The sequence below is a fragment of the Gopherus flavomarginatus genome, chromosome 11 (genome assembly GCF_025201925.1).
Source record: "Gopherus flavomarginatus isolate rGopFla2 chromosome 11, rGopFla2.mat.asm, whole genome shotgun sequence".
Classification (NCBI taxonomy): domain Eukaryota; kingdom Metazoa; phylum Chordata; order Testudines; family Testudinidae; genus Gopherus; species Gopherus flavomarginatus.
The window spans coordinates 26,749,465-26,776,307 of NC_066627.1; the positions used below are offsets into that span (position 1 = coordinate 26,749,465).

General features: G+C 40.6%; 1 protein-coding gene across 2 annotated transcripts in view; it reads right to left on the reverse strand.

The window, feature by feature from the left end:
* Nucleotides 1-1,836: 1,836 nt before the first annotated feature.
* NCOA6 (nuclear receptor coactivator 6) overlaps nt 1,837-26,843 on the reverse strand; it is a 73,808-nt gene continuing 48,801 nt past the window's right edge. Inside the window, exons 12-16 of one of the 2 annotated variants that reach the window (XM_050917230.1) lie at nt 23,835-26,297; nt 20,445-20,513; nt 17,597-17,633; nt 7,444-7,592; nt 1,837-2,449 (exon numbers count right to left, since the gene is read on the reverse strand). In XM_050917230.1, coding sequence (XP_050773187.1) covers nt 2,403-2,449; nt 7,444-7,592; nt 17,597-17,633; nt 20,445-20,513; nt 23,835-26,297 — 2,765 coding nt within the window. In that variant the 3' untranslated portion in view covers nt 1,837-2,402. Of the gene's footprint in view, nt 2,450-7,443; nt 7,593-17,596; nt 17,634-20,444; nt 20,514-23,357; nt 26,298-26,843 lie in introns of both variants that reach the window. The other variant, XM_050917229.1, reaches the window with a different exon arrangement.

Sequence of the window (26,843 nt, forward strand, 5' to 3'; positions counted from 1 at the left end):
ACAAAAAAAGGGACTAAGTCATAGCCATTCTCACAGAATTTAGGGGTACTGAATGATTTATGAGATACAGCACTTCTCACCTCAAGGTCAAAAATGTCCAAAATGGTTCCCATCTGAGGGTGGTTTAGCGGTCTCTAAGTCTTGTGGTTTTGCTCCAGCTTCCATTCATAAAAAATTTCACCATAACTGGCCCCCTTGCTGGCAATCTCAGCAGCAAGGCCAAGAATGGCATGGTAAGAGACCAGATTACCCCTGCCTCATAGGTCTAGTCCCTCAAGTTTCAGGCCAATTGATAGGGTTGTGTGGAGAAGACTGCACTGCCATTACACAACATGCACCCGTTCCGTGGAAAAAGTAGAGCTCAGTTTCCACAAATATCACCCCAAGAGTTTTCACCAGCATAACAAATAAAATGTAAGGCAAGACTTACTGAACCTATAAATAAACGCAGGGTTCCCACTTACACAAAGGTTTTAGGGAAAGTGACATGTGGAGCTCTTCCTGGGTCTGATCCTGATTCCATTAAAGTCACTGGAAGTTTTGCCATCAACTTCAATAAGAACAAAATCCAGTGCAGTGTGATCTTATAAGTAGGAAAACACAGAAATATTAAAATAGCTTAGTTTTACATCTTAACTTGTTGAAGATGGTAGGATTTCAAGGAAGCAGAAGTGTGGAGGTTGAAAGTGAAAAGGTAGAATAATTGCCCCTTTTCCGGGTTTGGCAAAATCTCTGTGAGCCATACTGCCTTCCGCTGGCTCTTCAATATCTCTGCATCAGGAGTGGGTAGACATTTTGGGGGAGAAACTGATTTTATACAATAATCCAAGGTATCAATAGAGCATGACTGAATATGGCTCTCTGGGGGAAGTTAACAGTTTCAGAACACAGGGAACATCTACTGCCGTTTGGCCCTACCCCAGGGCAGAATTTTTCCCTCTGAAGTTTTATATGCAAAAAGTTCAGCTTTCTGGGGCAGCTCCTGAGCAATCAATATTTGGCATTTTTGGCACAAAACAGGTTATTTGCCACTTTATGTTGCACAAACCATATTTTACAAGGTGCAATATTTGTCAAAATCACCTGTGTGCAAGGTAACAGGCAACCTAGGAAGACTTGTGTCTGAGGCCATGTCTACACTTACCTAGATCGGCACTGTTGCAATCAATGCAGTTGTGTCAATTTAGCAGGTCTAGCATAGACCCCCTAAATTGAGCACAGAGTGCTCTCCAGACAACTCTGGTAGCTACTCCAGCTCCCCGAGTAAGGGAAGTCAGCAGGACAGCATCTCCCAGCAACACAGTGCGATAAGTCGACCTAAGCTACGTCGACTTCAGTTACATTATTCACGTAACTGGAGTAGCATAAAACTTAGGTCGACTTACTACGGTAGTATAGACAAGGCCTCAATTTCTTACCATGAAAACTTCCCAGCACAGGAAGGCTGACCTACTTTCTTAAGTTGTACATGTGAACAAGTCACTACTGAGCACAGAATACTTACCCAGATAAAACTTCCAAGTACCAGATTTCAGAAAGTCTCCAGACTGCATCCTTCTGTGCAGTATCTTCCTCTTGGTGAACACTTCCACATGGAGAAAGCTATCTTCTGGGGCACCTCGGTCCATATTAAATGAATGCAACCTGAAGACTGGGGTAGTAGGCTTTGAATATTTTCTTGCTTTGCAACAGCAGCTGCACTAGTTAATTCATTTGTGGTTAAACAAATTCCTCTTTAAAGCTCCAAATAAGGAGCTTGTATGCCTAGAGCTTCAAGTAATCCATTCAATCTCCCTGTACAGTAGTATGCTGCTGCTAATAATAATACAACCCAAATTATAGGACAATAACATTTATTTAGAGCATTAGGGATTCCACATTATACAAACCCTTCAATTTATTTGTATTTCACTGGTCCATTTCTACAACAAATACATCAGATCTACTTTATAATAAAATTATTTACATTTCCAAACAAGACTGGGTTTGCCTGTAACCCTCTTACTGCTATTCACATACAGTACTTAAAACAACAGCACAATACATCATTTCAATATCTAAAAATAGCAACCCTGTAATCTAATTTTTTTTTTATGAAAAGTGGAAACTTAGAAATAAGTTTACAACTGTCTTTCCCTCCCTTGCATTTCTTACAACACATTAGCCTAATGCACTAACTCTGGACTTCATCTTATAATACCAGAGGGTTTAACAATAACCCAATTTTATATCCATTTATTTGTTTTTAGAAAAAACCTTTCACTTACTGGGAACAGTATAATATTCAGATGACTTTACTGTACATAATTTTATTCTTTTTTCAAAAAAAGAAAAATCACAACTCAAAATTGCTATTGGTAAATTCACACTCATTTGCAAGTCTTGTGTTTCCATGCAGTATTTTACTTGGATTTTCTTCTTTTAGACTGCATTGCACTGGCATTCGTTTCTGAAATTAAAAGGAAAAATCTGTGGATGCTAAGCTAGTAAGCCTTTCAAGAGAGGCACATACATTGCATTTTTTTTTAACATGTTAAAAAAGACACTGTGGGGGAGGGGAATTCAGACTGTGAGCTCCCCAGGGCAGGGATTGTTTCTCCTTTTGAGTTTTTACAGCATGTAACCCGATGGGTCCCTGATCGTGACTGAGGCCTTTAGGCAGATAGGACAATCCCAAATAAATAATGATAATAAACTCTCAGTAGCTTCTCTTGCAATGATGTGTGCAAACAGCTTCCCTGCTCACAGGGATGTTCAGAGGCTTAAAATTTGCAAAGCTCTAAGATCCTTGGCTGAAAGATGCTGTGTAAGTATTATTACTGTAGTAGCTCTAGTTATGATTCTGCCATCTTGCAAAGCACTGCCACAAAAAGAAACCCAGGAAATATTTCATATGGCTTGAAGAACGAACTACACGGTTACATATGCAGTGCTTAAGCACTCCAGAGATGGGTGCAATAGGAAAAAAATGAACGTTTTTTGAAATGTGCGTTAAGTACAGAATCTATTGGTCCCACTACAGAGAGGGCTTGAGTCCTGATGTAACACAACTGTGTATGAAACTCTTGCTTTTGCTTAATGTATGGCTGCTGTAGGGAGAATCCACTATGCTTCACTAATAACTTGCATCGCAAGTTACAAATACTCTAGCACTTCAGCTGAGGAAACAGAAGTACTTACAGAAGCTAGAGCGAAAGTAGAGGACATTCCAAGTGCACTCACAATTTCCACTTTAAAGCAGTAAGAAAAATATTGAGCAAGGACTGAGGAAACCTACATCCTTACAATTTTAACTAAATACAACATTGTAAAAGTTTGTGATGATTCTCTGGCTCTTTACAATATTTTCTGAAGACTGTCCTTCGGTAACAATCTGCAATTTAAAACCACCAGGGAAAAACAGTGTTGCAAAGCAACAAAACAAAAAACCAAATACTGTGTGTAATTCTGGCCTCTCATGTTCAAGAAAGATGAATTTGAACTGGAACAGGTGCAGAGAAGAGCTACCAGGATGATCACAGAAATGGAGAACCTGCCTCACAAGAGGAGACTTGGCCTGTTTAGCCTAACAAAACAAAGGCTGAGGAAAGATATGCTTGCTCCCTATAAATACATCAGAGAAATAAATACCAGGGAGGGAGAGGAGTTATTTAAGTTAAGGGCCAATGTTGGCACAAGAACAAATGGTTATAAACTATACATCAACAAGATTAGGCTTGCAATTAAACAAAGGTTTCTGACCATCAGAGAGGTGAAGTTCTAAAACACCCTTCCAAGGGGAGTAGTGGGGCAAAAAACCTAATTTGTTTCAAGACTGAGTTTGATAAGTTTATGGAGGGGATGGTATGAGGACGCTGCCTACAATGGCATATGGCCCATTCGTGACTGTTATTAGCAAATATCTCCAATGGCTAGAGATGGGACTCTAGATGGGGAGAGCTCTGAGTCCCCAACAGAAACTCACCCACTCATTCGTTCTCAACCCCAGATATGGCATTTCAGCAAAATCCAACAGCCAGAGAATTGTTTCCCAGATCTCTAGCTTTTGGATCTTGCTGAAATGCTCAGGGTCCAACTGATTGCCATACCTGGGGTTGGGAGGGAATTTCCCCCGGTTCAGACTGGTAGAAACCTCAGAGGGATTTCCCTTCCTCTGCAAGATGGGACATGGGTCACTGGCTGGTTTGAACTAGAGTAAGTGGTGGATTCTCAGTAACTTGAAGCCTTTAAATCAAGATTTGAGGACTACAGTAACTCAGCCAGCGGTTATTGCCAGAGTGGGCAGGTGAGGGTTTTGTGGCCTGCGATTTGCAGGTGGTCAGACTAGATGATCATGCTGGTCCCTTGTGGCCTTAAAATCTGAGTCTATAACACACAATGGTATGTCCTTGTGCCCATTAAATGTTACTGTATTAAAGTCAGCATGAATAAAAAAATTACAAAATTTGATTAATCAAAAGCGAGAATGATAAAGGCTGCAGCCAGGCATGTTCCAATAGTTCTCAAGAGTATCTATTCAGTGCCTCTACTCAAAAGTGAACAGCACTAACAGGCGTGATTTATACCAACTGGAGTGTTTTGCTCCTAGAAATCAGTACCTGTCAGTTGAGTTTAGCTCCAAGCAGTCATGCAGCATTCATATCCTTTGGCCACAAGCAACACTAGCTGTATGGTTTGTTTTCTGTTTATATTAAATAGGATTTCTGGTGTTTGGTAGAATAAATGGCAAACTTCCACCTTTATATGGAGTACTGTTTCAATCACTCACTTTTGGAGCCAATAGCATAACGCCTTCTGAACATTACTGGAATTCTAACACCGGTCACTACCCAAAACTACAAACTAGTGTGTGCTACATATGTAATGATCACGTAAAACTGACTCAGTTTGCCCACTTCTACAACTGTCCTTGGGCTGCTTCTACCTTGCTGCCTTTCAGCAAGGGCATTGCACAAATGAGCTAGTCTGCAAAGCTACAACCCTCTCTTCATTTAAATCCTTCCTGCGTAGAGCTACTTCTTCCAAAATGCCGACAAGAACTAGCAAAGTATCCCTCTTCCAACAATGTCTTTTACTCCATCTTACTATGCACTTGCATCACCTCTCCTATCCCTCACTGCACAGTGTCTGAAGTTAGTTTGTATGTCTCTTAGTGCACGGATTGTGTTTTATTTGTAATGAAAGGCACCTAACCCATTCCTGAGAGCATTTAAAATAATAAATGCACTTAAAAAAAAAAAAGTTCTCATTCACTGTGAAAAGGTAGAACAGACAGGAGTATGCACAAATTACAAATTCTTCAGGCTCCATCAGTTCACTAGCTAGTCATGACAGGCATAGAAGGTTTCCCCTGAAAAACTCCTGGGTTTTTGTTTTCATTTTTGTCTTTGGTCTGAACTTGCCCAATAATCTAAATGGAGGGAAAGGAAATCAAGACCTTGTGTACAATTTGGTAAGCTGGACCTAGATTCTGCGGCAGCTTCAGATACATGGGGTTTTGTTTGTTTTGTTTTTAAAGGAGGCTTTTATTTCATTAATAGAAAAACAAATAGTGGAACAAACATGTTGTTTATTCTGATAGTAAATATCATTTATTTTATGCTGTTCCCACATTTTTAGTTTTTAAAATGCCATAGTCTGTCTGTCATGTTTAGGTTTCAGAATTAATCTACTATAGTGAATGGGGCAGGTTACACCTCCCAAAGCTATTGTTTCAGGCTCCCTCAAACTCATGAAGACATCCCTGTATCACTCTACAGTCTGTTCATATTTTCAAACTTCTTTAAAACCATCAAAGACCATTAATTTTTAAAATGAAAGATCAGATTTTGGAGCACAATGATGTTACAGGAAGTGAATTTCATGGCCATGGGACCGCAGAATACATAGATACTTCAATGCAATTTTTTATACTCACTCAGGTCTATATTTACTGGAAGTGCTCTCTGGAACACTTTGAAGGCAAAAACGTAAACATTTGTAATGTTCCCAGTGTGGGAAAAGGTTGCTGAATTTAATCTGATCAATTTCATTTCATTATAAATCTGTGTTATTTCTTAAGGTTCTATATGTTATCTTTAAAGTATTGGCTGAAAAATCCTCCTGACATTCTCTCTACATCATTACATGAGTCTAACCTACCAGAACTTTACTAACACGAGATTGACTCCTTCAGCTGTCTTCACTTAAAAGTTAGGTGGACGTAGGTATGCTAGTCAAAGGTGTGAAAAAGCCAGACCCTGACTGACGTAGCTATGCTGACCTAACTCCCAGTGCAGAGGCTGCTATGTTGAAGGAAGAATGTTTATGTCAGCATATGGCCTGGTCCACACCTAAAACAGGTCAACCTAGCTACCTCACTGAGGGCTGCAAAAAGGCCCTGTGCAATGTCATTAGGTCAACCTGACCCCCACTATAGACACAGCTTGGCTGACAGAAGAATTCTTCCATCGATCTGCATATGACCTCTCAAAGGGGTGGATTTATTACAGCAATGGAAAAACCCCTTCAGTTGCTGTAGTAAGCTACCCATAGCTACTGTCATTTGGGGATGTGATGTTCTTAAATCAACAGGAAAAAATGAGAAGCAGTTCAGCAGTTACTCACCCATGGCTGCGATAGCTCCTGTACCTGCTGCTTGTGCCCAGCCCTGCTCCTGTCTTTGACCCAGCCATGCCTCACTCCAGGTAACCCAGTTCCGACCCTCAGCTCTGGCATCTGGTCCCTGACCTGTGACTCCAACCACCAGGCCAGACCACCCATGTCCCAGTCACTGACATCATGAACCAGGCATTCTACTAGTGAACATGTATGTGCCACACAAATGTTGCATACTTTGTTCCTGACCATAGCCCTTAGAGAAATAAGACACTCCTGCAACTGCTGATGACATGGGTTAATATCTATAACTTTAGGATTTCACATGTTCTTGGACAGAACAGCTGAGGATCTGTGTACTAGCACACAAAACTCTTAGACTGTAATTGAGGCAGCATTCTAAGCATGCCTGAGCAGCATAACAAGACCATTTGGATTTGTGAAAGCAGATCACACACTAGAAGACATAAGCTTTTGTCTCACTTCTTTCAGACTGTAGGAGAAATATGTCACTGTCTTGCCTGAGTACGCTTCTTTCAATGTCTGCCCATTACTGCCAAGAGTACTATAATTTTAAGAGTACTATGATTTTTTTGAATGCTATGTTAATGAGTACTGCAGAAAACAAACTACAGTAGAAAATTTGCATACAAGAGATTTACTGCAGGTACTGAACTATGTAAACTTTGAAACTCCAGCCTGTCTCTAACTCATCAGTACTAACTCTAGGGTTAGGAGCATACACTGAACATCATAGGCATGGTGCACTTATTCAAATGACATTATTATTTTGGAAACTACTTCACTTCCTGCCCACTCCACAGTAAGGATGGCTGTGCATTTTACCTTTTGCCGTGCTAGAGGCAGATGACGGCCTGGAGGACCTCTTGCGCTGTCCATTCTCTACTGTTTCCTGTGAAGCAGCAGATTCCTCTGTTCTTGAATTTCTTCTACTCAGAGTTTTAGATTTTTCACAACTCTCTTTTGCCTCATTACTAATAAAGTGAGACAAAACATTTCTGGTGAAGCGCAAGAATCTTTTTTTAAAATGCAATTCATTAGACAAGCATACTGGTACCAGTTCCAGACCCTTAGCACTGAAGATATGAAATGCTAGGGATAAGGGAAGAGATTATTTGCAACATTCAAATGACAGAGAAATTAGGTATATTTTAAATGGTCAGCAGATATCACCATTACTGAAGTCTAGGAAAAGTCTTAGGTTACATAAGAAACTGCTATAATAAGGAAATACAGAACTGAAGTCACAGATGAACAAAAGAGAGAATTGTGAACCTTTAAGAAGGGACTGTTGTCAACTATTTTGTACAACTAAGAGTTGCTTCGCTAATCTTTCTAAATGATTTATTCCCAGACCAAAACAGGCTTTATTAAGGTGAGTTTAATGCTTTACAAGAATTAATAACGAAGTATAGTTTTGCCATGAAAAGTTATTCTACAATGGTACTGTGGGGCTTCACATTTATTCTCTCTCACACCATATTAGCAGGTGTTTAGATCTGATTACATTTAAAACTGTTTACTCATTTCTACCAGCCTTGCAAATTCATCTTGTGCTCTGGGACTTAAGCTAAGTTATATTCTTCTCATACGCAGACACTAGTAAATTTCACTGTTGTATGCAGTGTTTTTGCAGTAGAGTTGGCTACAGGATATTAAAGAGAAGGTGGTTGAGGTAATACCTTTTATTGGACCAATTTCTGTTCGTGAGATAGACAAGCTTTTGAGCTACTCAGAGCTCTACCTCAGGTCTGGGAAAGGTGCCATAGCTAAATACAAGGTTAAACAGATAGTTCAGCACGTATTTCTAAAGGATCATTCAAGAAGAAGTGCCCTGTTAACACCCCTGTGGTCATCGGATAAAAGGGGGATCAGTAGGTTACAGATTGGTGTCATAATCCATAAATCCAGTGTCTTTATTAAGACCAAGACCAGATCCCAGCAGAACAGATGCAAAACCTGCAGACATCTCTCCACTGCTACAATGATCAACATCCCCCACAACACACCTTTCAAGATCCATGGATCCTACACATGCTACTGTGTACCTCATCCAGTGTACTAAATGCCCCAACAACGACTATGTGGGTGAAACCAGACAATCACTAGGCTCTTGAATGAGCTCACATAGAAAAATTTAAAAAGACATGAAAAAAAAAACCCATATCGCCTGTGGGTGAACACTTTTCACAGAGCGATCACTCTATGTCTGACCTATTAGTCCTCATCCTCAAAGGAAACCTGCAGAACACTTTCAAAAAGGGAACCTGATGCTAGACACAAAATCCTGACTTTAATAAAGATGCTGGATTTATGGCTTATTACAACAATCTGTAACCCACTAACCCCCCTTTTTGTCCTATGACTACAGGGGCATTAACAAGCCACTTCACCTTTAGAATATGGGCTAACTACTCATGCTAAACTATCTGTTCAACCTTGTGATTAGCTGTGCCACTCTGAGTTGCCTTTTCCAGACCTGAGGAAGAGCTCTGTATAGCTCAAAAGCTTGTTTCTTTCACCAACAGAAGTTGGTCCAATAAAAGATATTACCTCACCCACCTTGTCTCACCAGTAAATTTCAACAGGCCAAATGAAGCCCTCAGTGACATCTATACAACCCTATTGGCTTCTGTGGGTTCACAACGTAACTAAGTGGAACCAATTAAACAACACTCTGTTGATAACACACAAGAAGGAACAGAATTCACTTCGTGCCCTCTTCATGGGACGTCTCTGCAGGACTAACAAGAATAAAAATGTATTTTAGTCAGCAGTCCTGAGTCTGAAAAAACACACAGAGGAGACCTATAGAGTACAAAGGTTCTATTTTTACATAGTCACTTCTAAGAGGAAATCTTCATTTTAAGAGAGAAAACTTACACCAGTTTGTAGTTTTAATAGCTGATGTCTGAAAGCTAAGGAATTCAACAGCCAAGTTACAAAGACAAAAAGGCACAGAACATTGGCAAGCATGGAAGGGCAGAGAGCAAGTAACCAGGTAGGCAAATAACTATCCTCATTTTACATATGGGAATACAGAGGCACAGAAAAACTAAATGACTTGCCTAAGACATAAAACAAGTGTCAACATCAGGCTTCGATCCCAGCTCTCCAGATCTCATATCTAACCCACTAGATCAGTGTTTTTTAACATGTGGGTTGCAACCCCCTGTGGGGTCACTGGAGGGATTTAGGGGGTTGCAAGCAGGGCCAGCATTAAGGGGTACGAAGCAGGGAAACTGCCTGGGGCCCCACACCAGAGGGGGCTCTGCAAAGCCAATTTACATGTTTCATGGGGGGCTGAAGCCCTGAGCCCTGTGCTTGCAAGCCACAGTGGGGCTGAAGCCCTGTGCCTTGAGACATGGGGAGCCGACAGGGTCAGCGCTAGGTTTTTTGCCACCCCAAGCAAAAAAACAAAAACAAAAACAAAACACACCTCCGAGAGCGCAACTGCCAAAACAAACCCCATGCTTGGTTTGCTGGTGCCTAGAGCTGGTCTTGGGGGCCGAAGCCTGAAGCCCTGATCTTAAGGTAGGCTGTCACAATTTTTTCTAGGGGAGTCACGATTTTTTTTTTTAAGTCCAAAGCAGGTTACCAGCACAAAAAGATTGAGAAACATTGCACTTTGGCCTAATCCATCAGATTAGCATTCCACATGTAGGTCCCTTAGCCTCTGTTTTCCATATGTGATTAGTAAAATAAAGATAATGATAATTATCTACTTCAGAGGGGTGTTGTGAGGCCTACCCAAATAACATTTGTAAATGTCTGTAAGTATGACATCCAGTCACTGGCAGAGGTGGAAATGGAACTGGAGGTCTGACTCTCCATACTTGTGATTAATGCACAAGATGGTGTGACACTTGAAGGTGCCACTAGAGCCACTGCCCTAGCTGTTTTTACAGGGATTAGGAAATCCAAAACAGCCAGAGACCGCCTTTCCTGAATTGTTTATGACCTTTAATACTTTGCATGAAGCAGGGCTCTCCTAATGTGCATGATACTTATGCGCAGTTCTGAAAGTCCACATTCAGCTTGGGAGGATTCCTTAACTACATAAAAACTGACTTGCAGAAAACTTCAGAGGGATTCATAAAATGACACGCTCTGCCAAAAAAGGAATTACTTGTTTCCAAGTCACTGATAACTCAGAAGAAAGTTATCTTGAATGCTTTTAGATCAATGTCCTAGAAGATAAAGCACAAGATGGGGTATTGGTGTCAGTTACAGACCACCAAATCACACAAGAGAACAGGATGACCAGCTTCTTTGCACCTATCTATAATGTTAGAGGGGAAAAAGGTGTGTGATCATGGGCAACTTCAATTTGAGTAACATGTGTTGGAGGTCTCATGCTGCCAGTACTCAAACATCCTTAGAATTTCTAAATATTACAGATGACCATTTCCTAACTCAAAGTGTGGCATCCAACATAGGGGAAATTTTATATTAGATCTTGTCCTAACTGATGAGGGGGAACTGATCACAGAATTAAAAATTAATGGTTGCTTATGTACAAGTAATCATGACTTGATCACATTTATAATGTGCAAACAGAATGAAGTCCAGACTAGTAGCATATATAGTTGGTGCCAATATTACAAGCTGAAAACAATTATGAGACAAATCATCTGTGAGGAAAAACATAAATCAGAAACATGTGACTGATAATTTGTAATTGTTTAAGAAAACTTTACTAGATGCCCAAAGAGCCACAATCGAGGAAGCAAGCTGTATTGGTTAAAAAAAAGATCTAGTTTAAAGAGGAAGTGAAGGCACCTATACATTTTTTTAAAACAATAATATATAACAAATGAAAGAAAGGGGAAGTAGATAGTAATGAATATAAATCAGAATGTAGGAACTGTAGATAAATCATAAGGGACACAAGGAGAACTCTATGGCCAGCAGAGTGAAGAACAATAAGAGGGGGGTTTTTTTTTGTTTTTTTTTTTTAAGTATATTAGGAACAAAAAGAAACCTAACAATGGTATTGGTCCACTACTAGATGAAAATGATAGAACTATCAATAATAATGCAGAAGAAGTGGAATTGTCCAATAAAAATTCTGTTCTGTATTTGGGGAAAAACAGATGATGTAGTCATATCATATAACACACTTTCCATTTCACTAGTATCTCAGGAGGATGTTCAACAGCTACTACTAAAGTCAGACATTTTTAAATCAGCTGGTCCAGATAACTTGCATCCAAGAGTTTTACAAGAGCTGGCTGAGGAGTTCACTAGACTGTTAAAGCTCATTTTCAATAAGTCTTGGAACACTGAGGAAGTTCCAGAAGACTGAAAGAAAGCGTATTTAAAAATCTACAGAATATTTTAAAATGGCAAAACAAGATGACACGGGTAATTATAGACCTGTCATTCTGACATCGATCCCAGGCAAGATAATGAGGGAAGATGGAAAGAAGCAGTGGAAAAGGAAGGGGGAAGAGAAGGGGGATGAGGGATGGGGCATTGGGGTGAGGGGGATAAGGGCAGGGGACAGTGGGGAGAGCTATGTGGAGGGGATGGGGCAGGAAAGCAGCTACAGCAGCATTGGGAAGCACAAGAGCAGCAGCATCGTTTCAGCAGCTGGTGCTGGAGTGACCACAGCTCCCATGTTCAGGTCACCAGAACAGCAGCAGCAGCTGGGGATCCCCCGTTAAGATGGCCCATCTCTCCCCAGCACCAGCAGCCAAGGTACCACTCCGGGATGGGGAGGGTGAGAGGGGGGAGAGAGAGTGAATCAAGGGAACTGGCTTCAGCACAAGCATGCACATGCACGCATTGCCCCTCCAAATATAGCAGTCAAACTACACCTATGCTTGTGTGGCTGACAGGCTGATGGTGTCAGGGAGCTGATACCCAGTTAAGCATAAGTAGGACTCCCTCTTGCTGGAGGCAGGAGTAATGAGATGACTCAATTTAAGAACTGTCACAGTGATGTAGTCAATTAATGAAGAACTAAACAAAGTAACATAATTAATGCCAGTCAACATGAGTTTTGGAAAACAGATTCTGTCAAACTAACTTTGTATCTTTTCTTGATGAGATTACACGTTTGGTTGATAAAGGTAATAGTGTTGATGTAATATGCTTAGACTTCTGTAAGGCATTTGACTTGGTACCACATGACATTTTGATTAACAAACTAGAACAACATAAAATTAACACCTCACACATTATGGATTAAAGCAGGGGTTCTCAAACTTTTACGTGGGGGGTCACAAGCTGTCAGCCTCCACCCACAGAGCCTGCTTTACCTCCAGGATTTATAAGTGTTAATAATTTAAAAAATGTGTTTTTAATTTATAAGGGGGGGGTCGCAGTCAGAGGCTTGCTGTGTAAAAGGGGTCACCAAACAGAAGTTTGAGAACTACTGGATTAAAAGCTGGCTAACTGATAGGGCTCAAAAAGCAATTGTAAACAGGGAATCATCATCTAACAAGTGCGTTTCTACCGGGTTCTAACAGGGATTGGTTCTTGGTCCTACGCTATTAACATTTTTATCAGCGACCGGGAAGAAAACAAATTCATCCCTGATAAAGTTGCAGATGACACAAAGACTGTGGGAATAGAAAAATAATAACGAGGACAGGTCACTGAACAATCTGGATTGCTTGGTAAGCTGGGCACAAGCAAACAGTATGTGTTTTAATAGCGCTATATGTAAACATATTGTGATGGGGCAAGGACAGATGGCTGCAGTAAAGTAGTGAGGAACAGGTATGTTAGCCCCAGGCTAAACAACTTCCTGGTATCATGGTAACCAAATGGCAGTGGCTTCAGGTTAATCAAGACACCTGGGGTCAATTAAGATCTTTCTAGAAGGCAGTGGAGATAGTAACATTGATTGGGACACCTGAAGCCAATCAAGGGCTGGCTGGAACTAGTTAAAAGCCTCCCAGTTAGTCAGCGAGGTGCGCATGTGAGGAGCTGGGAGCATGAGGTGCAAGGAGCTGAGACTGAGTGTGCTGCTGGAAGACTGAGGAGTACAAGCATTATCAGAAACCAGGAGGAAGGTCCTATGGTGAGGATAAAGAAGGTGTTTGGAAGAGGCCATGGGGAAGTAGCCCAGGGAGTTGTAGCTGTCATACAGCTGTTACAAGAGGCACTATAGACAGCTGCAATCCATAGTGCCCTGGGCTGGAACCCAGAGTAGAGGGTGAGCCCGGATTCCCCCCAAACCTCCCAACTCCTGATCAGACACAGGGGGAGTTGACCCAGACTGTGGGTTCCACCAGAGGGGAAGATCACTGAGGTGAGCAAATCCGCCAATAAATGCAGGACTCTTGTCACAATATACATCTAGGAACAAAGAATGTGCCCATACTTACAGAACAGAGGACTCTACCCTGAGAATCACTGACTCTGAAAAAGATGTGGGGGCTGTGGCTGATAATCAGCTGACCATGAGCTCTCAACGTGATGCTACGGGCCAAAGGGTACGGCGATCTTTGGATGCATACATGGGGAATCTTGAGTAGGAATAAAGAGGTTATTTTATCTCTCTATTTAGCAATGGTGTAACTGCTGCTGGAATACTGTGTCCAGTTCTGGTGTCCACAATTCAAGAAGGATGTTGATAAATCGAAGAAAATTCAGAGAAGAGCCAGGAGAAAGATTAAAAACTTAGAAAACATGGTTTACAGTTAGGGACCTGCCAAATTCATAGCCATGAAAATGTGTCACGGACCATGAAATCTGGTCTCCCCCCATGAAATCTGGTCTTTTGTGTACTTTTACCCTATACTATACAGATTTCATGGGGGGAGACCAGTGTTTCTCAAACTGGGAGTCCTGTTCCAAAATGGAGTTGCAGAGGGGTTACAAGTTTATTTTAAGGGGGTCGCAGTATTGCCACCTTTACTTCTGCACTGCCTTCAGAGCTGGGTGGCCAGAAAGCAGCAGCTCTTGGACGGGCACCCAGCTCTGAAGGCAGCGCCCAGCCAGCAGCAGTGCAGAAATACGTGTGGCAATACAATACCATGCCACTCTTACTACTATACTGCTGACTTCAGACCTGGGTGGCTGCTAACTGAGGGCCCAGCTCTGCAGGCAGCAGGGCAGAAGTAAGGGTGGCAATACCATACCATGCCACCCTTACTTCTGCACTGCAGCTAGCGGCAGCTCTGACTTCAGAGCTGGGATCTCAGCCACCAGTTGCCACTCTCCAGCTGCCCAGCTCTGAAGGCAGCACCGCCACCAGCAGCAGCACAAAACTAAGGGTAGCAGTACTGCAACCCTCTCCTACAATAACCTTGCGACCACCCACAACTCCTTTTTGGATTAGGACCCCTACAATTACACCACCATGAAATTTCAGATTTAAAGAGCTGAAATCATGAAATGTATTATATTTAAAATTCTATAACCATGAAATTGACCAAAATGGACTGTGAATTTGGTAGGGCCCTATTTATAGTGATAGACCCAAGGAGATCAATTTATTTAGCTTAACAAAGAAAAGGTTAAGGGGTGACTTGATTACAGTCCGCAAGTACCTACATGGTGAACAAATATTTGATAATGGGCTCTTCAATCTAGCAGAGAAAGTTCTGACATGATCCAATGGTTGGAAGTTGAAGGTGGACAAATTCACACCAGAAATAAGGTGTAAATTTTTAATAGTGAGGATAATATGTCATTGAAACAATGTACTATGGGTGGTGGTGCATTCTTCATCACTGGAAATTTTTAAATCAAGACTGGATGTTTTTCTAAAAGAGATGCTGTAGGAATTATTTTGGGGAAATTATCTAGCCTGAATTACACAGGAGGCCAGACTCGATAATCACTATGGTCCCTTGTGGCCTTGGAATCTATGAATAAGACAGACAAACATATTTGGAGTTCCCAGACACTTTGGAGTCACATAATGGGTCAGAGGTATGAAAATGTTCAAGTGTGATAACCTCATGTTGTGAGCCCTCATATCTCCCATATGTCTGGTTTGTTAGCCTCATTTTATCAGAAAAATTCTGCACTAGAAGACTCACTCACAAAATTTCAGTTTAGCTTTGCTGAAGCTAAAGGGAGATTATAATGGTAGGCAATCTCCAAATTTAACTACGAAATTACAGTGAGAGCCCAGTGCATGCAACAAGATCGTTTATTTTAAATAATTAACTCAGCAACAGCCCCAGGAACTCTTTTTTTTTTTTTTTTTTGGCCTTCGAGGAGGACTACACCTAAGGAGGATTCAGGGAGGGTGCTCCGACGGCTGAAGGCAGCTCTGGTTCCCCCCTCCTGGCCAGGGGCAGCCCCAGAGCCCGCAGAGGTTTATAGCGTTAGCCCCCATTTAGAGCTTGGTACTCCTCACTATCCCAATGGGCCCAATGTGGGCAAGGTTTACCATCTGCCCTGGCTAACAGCTATTCTGTTACATTTAGAAGAGCATGAAAAATATGATCAGTAGTTTTAGCATAACTATTTTCTCTGTGTCAAAAGTCTAGCAATATTATTTCTATCATTAGATACTCCTATAGTCAATTTAAGATTCCCACTATTAAACAGTGTGGCCCAAAACATCAATAGACCAGTGCTATCATGAAAATCATACTTCGTCCTGATGTTTAACCACCTGAGTTACTGAATACATTAGCCAGCACCTGTCCATGTATGTTCTACAAGATTCTGCCAATATCAGTTTTCAGCAGAATAAATGATAGCAACCATATACGAAGTTCTGGTTCAGGCTGACGTACAGAAGGGATTCCCCGGCCTGCATCTGAAGGAGGTCTCATGGCAACCTCCATGAGATGCTTCCTGAGGCAGAGAGCCCAACCCTTCTTGGGTACGGTTGAGGAAGGACTGATAGATACTGCACCTGGCCTTCTCCCAAGCAGAAGCGGCAGTGTTGATGGTGGTTACTGACCGAGAAAGAATGCGGGCAGGAGGCACAGATTTTAAAGGCTGCGGCACAGTACAGTATCCATGTTTGGATATCGGTGGCAGGGAGAGCAGACACAAAAAACAGGCCCCCCAAACTAGCTATTCTACTCTAAAATGACTAGAAACTACCTAAAAACAATAAATAAATTTTATCAATACATTGATAAAAACTAACTATATACAAGTTACCGGGCACGGTGGCATGCGCCTATAATCCCAGATACTTGGGAGGCTGGTGGATTGCTTGAACTCCGGGGTTCTGGGCTACGATTCGCTATGCCGATCAGCCATCCAGTACCACTGACAGCCTGGCCAGCGGGTGGCTGAGGGAATGGCTAGAACAACATGAATGACATGTTGTGATCGGCGTGCCCTCTCTCTGTGAGGGCTGATGGACTGATCTGACAAGGTGATACACAAGTTTGTTTGAGGGAGTGCGTCACAAGCAAATGGACACCAATCATTCTGAACTGGACCACACAGTGGTGAGAGGGAACTGGAGACGCGATTGGTCCACCCCACCCTTTATCATCTTGGACGAAACTATGAGTCGAGTCAGTGTGCATGGGCAGACAAACGGACACTACTACTTTTACATTCTCAGGATGCATGGTGCACACGCATAAACCCTCAGTGAAATATAACAGAGACCATCACTTGAAGAAGAGTTGATTAATAATGCTAAGGTATATAAACTACTTTCAAAATTGCCTCTGCAGATCCCCACTTTTGGGAAGTACACACCAACAATGCTGCTGATCTGGAATTTTTTGGAAAGCAGTGACCATTGGAACCATACAAGGATCCTCACAGAGCAGAACCTACAGGTATATAAAGGAATGCTGTCCAGAAGTGTAGGGACAAATTTGGGAGTCTTAATGCAATAGTATCCTACTTTAACAACACCTGGGCTAACCAGTTTCTTCAACAGAGAAAAAAGATGTGTGGCCAAGGAGAATAAAGAGGCTGTGGCAATAAAGAATTTCTTGAAAGTTGTATGATACAGGCAAAGTCAAAGAGAAACAGACAACTTCAAAAGAGAACTACATTCATTCTGAATCTATAATAACTATCTACTTACCTTTGGCCAGCAACTATTGCAGCATTTGCTTCAAGTTCTGCAAGAGAAAAAGATTATTTCTAACCTGCTGTGGAAATATATACATGTTAAAAATCAGATATCTGGAAGATATGTGACTGCTACCTGTAATACAGGCTTTGGGGGGAAACTATGAAATACACTGTAGGATTCTCACAACATTTCATGGTAATGTTAAAACACAGCAGAAATATACACAGGCACATCTATATTTTAAGAAACCTAGACTTCATTTTAAATATTCTCAGTGTAACATACAGTATAATTTTTTTCTCATTAGTATAACTTGATCTCACTCTTTGCCTCAAAATAAACACAACCCTTCAGGCACCATTATTCGTCTCAGATCACTTACCCTAAACTGGGTTGGTAAAATAACTTCCCTACTCTACAAGACAATTGTTACTCTCAAACTAAACAACCCTATAGCTAGGAAATGCCATACTGGATCAGACCAGTGGTCCAGCCAGCCCAGTATCACATCTCTGACAGTGGCCATCATCAACTACATCAGAGAAAGGTACAAGAAACCTCGCAGAAGGAAACTGTAGAATAGCCATATTTGGGGTCGGGAAGGAATTTTCCTCCAGGGCGGATTGGCAGGTGCCCTGGAGGTTTTTCGCCTTCCCCTGCAGCGTGGGGCACGGGTCGCTTGCTGGTGGTGTCTCTGCAGCTTGAGGTCTTCAAACCATTTTTGAGGATTTCAATAACTCGGTCCTGGGATAGGGGTTGTTATAAAATTGGATGGGTGGGGTTCTGTGGCCTGCCTTCTGCAGGAGGTCAGACTAGATGATCAGATTGGTCCCTTCTGACCTATAAGTCTATGAGTCTATGAGCCTGCTCACAGGGAAAGGTTTCTCTTAACCTTCGAGTTAGTTTTTGCCTTATGCCACGAGGCATGAAGGCTTATATCCCTTCCAAAGGGGTTTCTTTTTAAATCTTGAAAGTATAAGTCAGGATATTCTTAATATAACTGTACAATCCTTTCTTGAGTCTTGCTAAGCTCCTGGCCTCAAAGATAGCTTATAGCTATGAGTTTCACAGTCTTGTTGTGTATTGTATGAAAAAGTATTTCCTTTTTTCAATTTTAAACTTGACATCTTTCAATTTTATTGAATGTCCCCTTGTTCTTACATTATGAGAAAGGATTACTAGAAGCTGCTGGTCTGCCTTCTTCATACCATTCATTATTTTGTAAAACTTTTGCATGTGCTCCCCTTGTATGTCTCCTCTCTATGGTAACCAGTCCCATTTAATGAGATTTTTTCCGGATCTCTAATCTTCTTGTTGCCAGTCTTTGAATCCCCTCTTTTTTGGCTAAGTCTTCATTGAGACAGGGTGCCCAGATCTGAACACAGTATTCCAGACAAGGACATGCCACTGATTGATAGAATAGTGTTATAATTTAATATATTTTCAGTATTATTCTCCACTCCATCCTGAAATATCCTAAAAGAAAATTCACTTTTCTTAGCCACTGCTGCACAAAGCACTGACATTCTTTTCCTTTAAGAATGCTTTAACAATGCCTGTTTACTTTTTAATTAAATGTAATTTTTCTACAGTGTGTTCCAAACATGACAGTTTGGAAAAGAATTTTTAAAAAAATCACTAAGAAATAAGGAGAGTTGGCTTATCAAACCATTGGATTTTTATTGTTGTCTTACCCACAACAGAAAAATAAAACAGACTGAATGTGCTAATCTAGAGCAAGAGACAGAATTCTGAAATTACTAGAAATTTTCCTTCCATGCAGAATTCTATCAGCAAGGATAATATTCCATAGTAAAAATCAGAATAGCAGTTTCTTCGTGTGAACTTCCTGTGACACCCACATCCCCCCAGCTTGATGAGCAGAACATAACCCCAAAAGCATGCCTGCCTGTAATTGTTTTCTTTTATTTAAATGGATATTTCTGAACAAGTCAGTGCAGTCTTTTCTTCAAGTCCCATTTCCAATCACACTAAGGCCTCAACCCTGCAAACACACACGCACTGAACTGTACACATATTAATGGTCCCACCAATGACAGTGCGGCTACTCACGTGTGTGTGTTTTTAGGATTAAGGCCTCAGCAAGATTTGTTTGGTTTTATAAACAGAATTTAATATGTCTATTATCTTAGATGATAGCAAATAGCTCTTCCCAAAGGCAGCAAGAAAAATGGATTAGTGCAAACACTGCTATAGGTTCACTAAAAAAAAAAAAAAAAAAAAAAAAAAAAAAAAAAAAAAAAAACTAGTAGAAAAGAAAATTAGATTTTAGGGCCAGAATTTCAAAAGGGATCAAGTACCCAGCAGCACATATTTAGGCCTCTAATGATGTAGACAGTTTTTCAAGAGCACTCAGTTTCCCATTTAGGCACCTAAATGGATTTCAAAGGTCTTCAGCACCCAGAAGCTCCCATTTAACACCTCTGAAAATCATCTAGGTATCTAAATGGGAGAACTGAGTTCTTTGGAAAATCCATCCCTTAAAGTTGATGGCTGAGTTGGGAGAGTTAAATATACCACCATTAAAATAAATGGAAAATGTGTCTAAATCCCTATCACTACTTTGAAAATTTCAACCTACATTTCAAAAAACAACATAGTCTGCTCACATACATTAAAATTAAGGCATGCAGGGCAAAATGCTTAAACAGCAGGAGCCACCCAACCTGTCATACTGATCATTCCCATAAATTTATGAAATAACTGTTTCAATGAATAACAGTATCAAAATTGTTTCAGTAAGGACAGTGCGTACAATGAACAAAAGGCAACTGCTTCCCCAAAATTTTGCATATATAACAAATAGCTGTATGCTGATTTCCACAGTAAAAATTACCTGTTCTTTGAACAGCACTTTCTGGTGTTGCAACTGGAGTTTCCTTCTGGGTTAAATGTTGTGAAGATGCTAAGATAAAAGGGAAAGAAAAGTCAGCACTGATTCACTTTCCTTTCAAAAGCAATTACAGGATTTTCTGCCCTGCACGATCAGCCCAGCCTACACAGCAATATGGTAACCTAAGACTGATTGCATCTAAGACTCTTCTTTTTGGGGAGGGAAGTGGGGGGGGAGGGGCAGTGGTAGGAAAACCAAGGAGGAAAAAAAATTTCTGCTTGTTTTTTGCATTAAAAAAATTGGATTTCTCCAATCCATAAACAGTTTGGTTGGTTGGAGAACTGGTGAAATTAGATATCACATGAGATAAAGGACTGAAAAAGTTAAGGGATTTTCATTTCTTTTTTTTTTTTTTTAATTCTGGTCTTTCTTTGGTTTTAACAATAATATGACTCCAATGCCTAATGAACATTTGGGAGAAAGGATGTCCATTAATGTTAAACACTCTTACCCTTTCAATTAAATTGCAAGAGTTCAAAATACATTGCAGAGATTCTCAAGAAGATCTCCAGAAAAACCAGTGAAGACTTGACTTAATATTATTTATACTTTTAAGTTAAAAATAAGCAGGGGAAAACAGCTAAATTCAAAAAGAAAATAAACCCAAAACTGTTTAGGTCCGACTTAAACAACTGACTATATAACTTTACAGCCATAAAATTATACATACATTTTGAGATAAAAATGAAAACTCAGTTCTTCCTTTAACTGCATGGCAAGTCTAACTGAAATTTGGTGATCTTCCTTCAGTGGCTGATCCCACTGCCAAAATCTAAAGCAGCACAGAATATGCAACTATCTACCTCTGCTTTACAAGTTGGTGAACTCAAGCTGCAGGATAAAGATAATCTTGAACGCAGCTTCTTTGCATATAAAAAAGCTCTTGCTTTCACCTTTAAAATATCATCACCTCTGGTGTGGAACTGCTGCAGCAATCAGCAGCCCTTTTAGTATTTCAAAGTTAAATGTTACCACACTATGTTATAGGTTTGTAACTACTGCCTATGTTACATAACCAGCTGGGCTGGAAAAGGTTACATGGCCTTCAGATGTTTAAAAAAAAATGGTGTTTTGGGGTAGGGGGGAGAGGATGGGGTTTCCTGTTACTTTTCAGTGAGACATGGAGTTTTCAGGTGTGGAACTGCAGCTTGCTGCAAACATTAAAACAACTATCTATTTTGTACTCTTGAAATAAAACCTACATAATTCCAGGGGTTATATTCCCATGAACTAACAAGGTCACTCTACCATATTATATTTTATGCTTCCAATGAAAGCTCCTCTCTCTGTAACTAGATTACACGTCAGTTCCCATTACTCTTCTCGGTATTTATTTCACATACTGAATAAAAGGAGCAGCAGCAAAGTCACTTGGAAAGTAATACAACATTGTTTGACATCAATGTTTTAGAGGAAGATGGTCATGACTAATTTTTGTTAACAGCTTTTCCCCCCCACTGTGGAATAATGCTAAGACATCGAATTATCTGATAAAGCTATCAATAATACTTCAGGTGAAATTGTGGCTCCATTCACATCTATGGAAAAATTCCCAGTCAATGGTGTCAGTATTTCAATTCTGGTGTCCAAATTTCATGATATACAGCACTAATGGGAAATGCTTCCAAGAATTTACTTCAGAAGCTATTTTATTTCCATTCCATTTTCAGGGGGACTATAAAAATGACAGTAAAAATTAACTGGGTCATCTTAAAACCTGTTCAGCTGCTTGAATAGTAATAGTGACCAAAAAACCTAGGTTAGACATCAAGATACTTTTTGTACTCACATGACATTTACTCATAATTACATCTCGCTGTTTTGTGTCTCTGAAATGTGGATATTTAAACTCACTCTTTTTAAGTGAAAAAAGAGAATATTAAAAAAGTTGCTGCACATTGATAGTAATTAATAGTTTCCAGAAAGGGTTAAAATTTTTAGAATGGGGACCTTGTGTTCATGCTCACTGTTAAGTTTTCTTACCCACATTTAATTCTTTGAGACAAAAGTTTTACTTCATATACTAATTTGAAAGAAAAATCACTCTAAACATAATACAAAAACAAACTTGCATTCTCTGGCAAGAATATTTCCAATTCATACAGAATTTTCCTGGTTGGAGAACTGGTGAAATTAGAGGTCACAAGAGATTGAACAACAGAAATTGTACGTACACCTTTTATCATCTTTACATGTGTTCAAATACAACTTTTCTCTCTACTTTTGATCTTTAAGTGAAATTACTCATGCATTATAACATCAGAGCATACCACACTTGAAATCGCATGCAAAGTATTTTGCTTCATAACAGGATTATGGGAAAGAAATGGTTTTAAGCAGGTAAACTTGTATTTTGAACACAAATAGATCTTTCAGATCTACTGCAGGTGGCAAAAAAAATATGAATTTCACATAATAAAATTATTTAAAAATTGGGAATATTTTTACAAGCTCAGCAAGTAGAAAAAATTATGCAGCCTCTTAATACACTCAAAGACTCTCATAAAACTGAGCTGAAATCACAATTTTTATGAAGACGCTTTTTGTTTCTGTTCTAAGAGCTGACCGACAGCAATTCTCTTATGTAAGAATTGAGTTAAATGTGGGAACAAGAAACACTTTTTAAAATAAAAATAAGCTATTTTCAGTGTAATGTTACAAGCACAGTTATACCATTCAGATGCTATAAAAACAATGCTCTAGGAGCAGCAACTAAGTTATATTATCCTCTGTTGAACTGTCTGGGTTTTATGGTAATTGCAAATGCAGATTCCTAAAGCTCCATATATCAGCTGAATTTCTGGTTCATAATTGTAAGAGGTGGTGGGAGAATAACAGTGCACACAGAGTACGTACCTATATTCTGTGGCAATTCCTGATGTGCTCCTCCTTTTTCCTCCACTAAGCCAATCCCAATTTGCTCATCTGGTAAACCACCACGGTTACTATTAGTGCTTGGAGCGGTGGGTGCAAGATCTGAGATTATAGGAGTGGTTACTACCGACAGTACATTCGTGGGAGGAGTGTTGCTTGATAAGCTTGGAGATACAGAAGCAGAAACAGTAGCAGCCGTGCTAACACTCAAATTCCCAGGCCCAGAAGTGCTCTGTCTTAGAAGACTGAGTGCTGGAGGTGTCACAGTTCTATTGTCTAGCTCTACAGGTAATTGCTCTGTTCCCAGACTATTAGGGACTGATATTTCTAGCCCCTGGCCTTCAACTTCTCCATCCAAAGAATGTTGTTCCTCCCCTTTTTCAAGGGAGCCTGTAACTTTTTTACATGCTTTGGTCAGCAAAAATTGACCAATCTTGTCCACTTTTCCCTTTCCCTTACCGGATGAAACTGGACTTCGCCTGTTTCCAGAAGATCCCGGACTACTTGTTAGAAGAGATGTAACCACAGCTCCAGACTGTGTCGCCATTACAGAGCACTGATCAGCTGATACACTAGCTTGAGAACTGGACTCATCTGGGTTAAAATCTTTGACTTGTTGAACATGGGGATGTGGAAGAACATTTGAAGATGCCATAGACGGGGGAGAAGGAAGTTGAATAGGAGCTGCCAGTGGATTAAGAACCAGTGACCTGCTTGTTGGTATACTAGGGACAGGATTGTTAGGAGGAGCAGGCCCTGATGAAAACTTTATGTTCTGTGGTATGTGCAGAGGACCAACAACTGCAACTGACTGAGGCATTAAATTAGAGTTAGAGGTCAATGGTGCAGTTGGAATTGTACTTGGCTGTGATCCTTTCATAACCTGAATGATTGAAGATGAGTTTATAAAAACTGGTGTAATGAACTGAGGCCGGGAATTAGACTGAACTGCTGATTGTCCCTCAGAAACCATAACTTTGTTACCTACATTGGGCATTGTGACGACAGTAGAGACTAATGTAGGCTGTAAATGAGATGGTAATGGTGTTGATGTGTTAGCAGAAGATGTAATGGGGTTTGAAGTTACAAAAACTGTTATCTGATTGGGTGGTAAAGAAGTGGAAATGGAGGAGGAGCTAACAGGTCTTTGTATTACTGGAGGGACATTCTGTGTAACATTTAAATTCATCTCTCCTAGTTCTTGGTGCACTTGAGTTGAACAGGCTTCATTATTTTGAGGCATGCTTAAGGAACTAGAAGGTTCTTTGCTTGAAGAGGAATCCTGTAGTGGAGGAACAACAGCTATCTTCTTTAGCTCCTCGCCAGAGGTTACCATTGATGGTAATTCAAGACTGGTGAGCCCAGGAGGTTTAATGGTTACATTGGGAGCTCCAGAATTATCAAGAAGTTGACTTAAGGAAGTTGGTGCCTCTCTCATAGTCTTATTTTCCTCCAAGCTGGGAAGCTTGTTGGTATCTAGAGATGGCTCATCTTTTTTTAATTGCTCTTCAACCAACATTTTGATTTCTTGGCTGGGAAGGCCTTTTAGTTCAATATTAGGCTGGTCTTTGTTACCCTGGACAACCTGTGTACTTTGGCATTCATTGTCTTGAGAAACATTAAGGCTCTCTTTGCTATCTTCAGGAATGCCAGTCATAACGGATACAGAAATTGCTGGATTCTGAGTATTCAGCATGTTGTTATTTGGGAAACTTGTTGTCACAGGTGTTGGCAAAGAAGTTGGACCAACTACCATATTTCTTTGTAATTCCATGTTTTGCAAAAGTGATGGGTTCTGCGGCAATGCTAATTTAGCTGCTTTTGAATTTTGTCTGCCAGGACTTGGTGTGGTTTTCCTACTAGATCCAGGACTGGACCTTCTGCTATTGCTTGGACTTGCTCGCTTTGTTCCTCCAGTGTTGGCTTGCTTTCCTGAATTGACAACAACAGTATCCATCTTGTGAGACTGTGGAGCAGCAAAACCAGACTGATTGTTAATTGTGAGATTTGATGGGGCTTGTCCAATGGCCTTCAAGGTAGTTGGATTAAGACCCTGTTGATCAAATCCTCTGTTAAGATTAGGCCTTGGAGGCAAAGGAATATTAATTTGAGGAGGAAAGAGACCCGCAATAGAAGCATTAAGTCTCTCTGGAGATAAGCTTATTTCTGAAGGTTCTGTGCTAGGTGGACGATTATTAGGAGTCTGAGGATAGTATGGTCTTGGGCTTGCTCTGTTTGGGGTTTTAGGCCTTGAAGTTTGAGATGGGGTGGCAACATTTGGGAAATGGTGTGTATGAGATCCAGGTAAAGAATTAGATTGCTGTTGAGGACTTGCACCTTGGGAAGCTGAAAGTGGAGAAGGTCCAGGTTTTGGCCCCGTCATCATTAACTGAGTTTGTGAAACTACTAAATGAGAGGTCATATTATTTTGAGCCCCTGATGCCGGTGGCCCGTCAGCTCCATTTCCTTCTGGGAGAGAGGGTACTGATGAAACTTCTCCCAGTGGTGAACTGGAAGGATTCTGTACATTATCTTGGTAAACCATCTTTCTTGCACTATTCCCCAGAGGAGGATTGCCTGGCAAAGAAATTCTTTGCTTATCAGGAGATGGAGGTACTGATCCAGGACCTTGTAAACTAACCATTACTGACATGTTACCACTCTGCTGCATTGGCATTCTTTGAGTTTCTGGATTTAAAGGGCCCCTAGGTGGATGAACACCATGTGGCACAGGAAGCCTGACTGATTTAGGATCCTGTTGCATCATAAGCATCATCATCATTTGTTGCTGTTGCTGCTGAGTCTGTGGCTGTGCCTGGGGTGGTGGTGGTGGTGGCGGCTGCTGTTGCTGCTGTGCATGTTGCATAAGTTGAGGTGGCATCTGCTGAAGAGGCCTTTGTTCAACTGGCTGAGACGGATAACCTAAAAACAGACACAAAAAAACCCTATAAGTTATTCATTCTTAGAAACGTCAGAAAAAACAGTATTTGTGTGACCAGCTCCAACAGATAAATAATGTTTCTTCTGTATCAGTGTAACATGACAGTGTTTTCTTTAACTAATATCTACAAGTTGATACACACTCCTGGGTTACCACCCCCCGGGCAAGAACCATTTTACTGAGGGAAAAGATTTAACACAAACAAACAAAAAACCCACATTTGCCTTGAAGGGGTTTATATATAATGCTTCATTCAACATACCGCTGACTTCCAGGACCTTGAATTGCAGGAGGCATGTAATTTTTATTACAGAAATCAGTGGCTACCATTCTGGGTCTACTTCATCTGAAGAATAAGTCTCTGCAGTGGCTTTTATAGCTACATTTTCACTGCCAAGGGCAGAGTTGAACATAGCCTATATTTACATATGTCTTTGAAATGGGAAAAAAAATAACAGCAACTATGGGACTCTGAAGAGCAAACTCGGACTGAAATTTGACAGCTTCAGGGGTATATTGCAAAACCC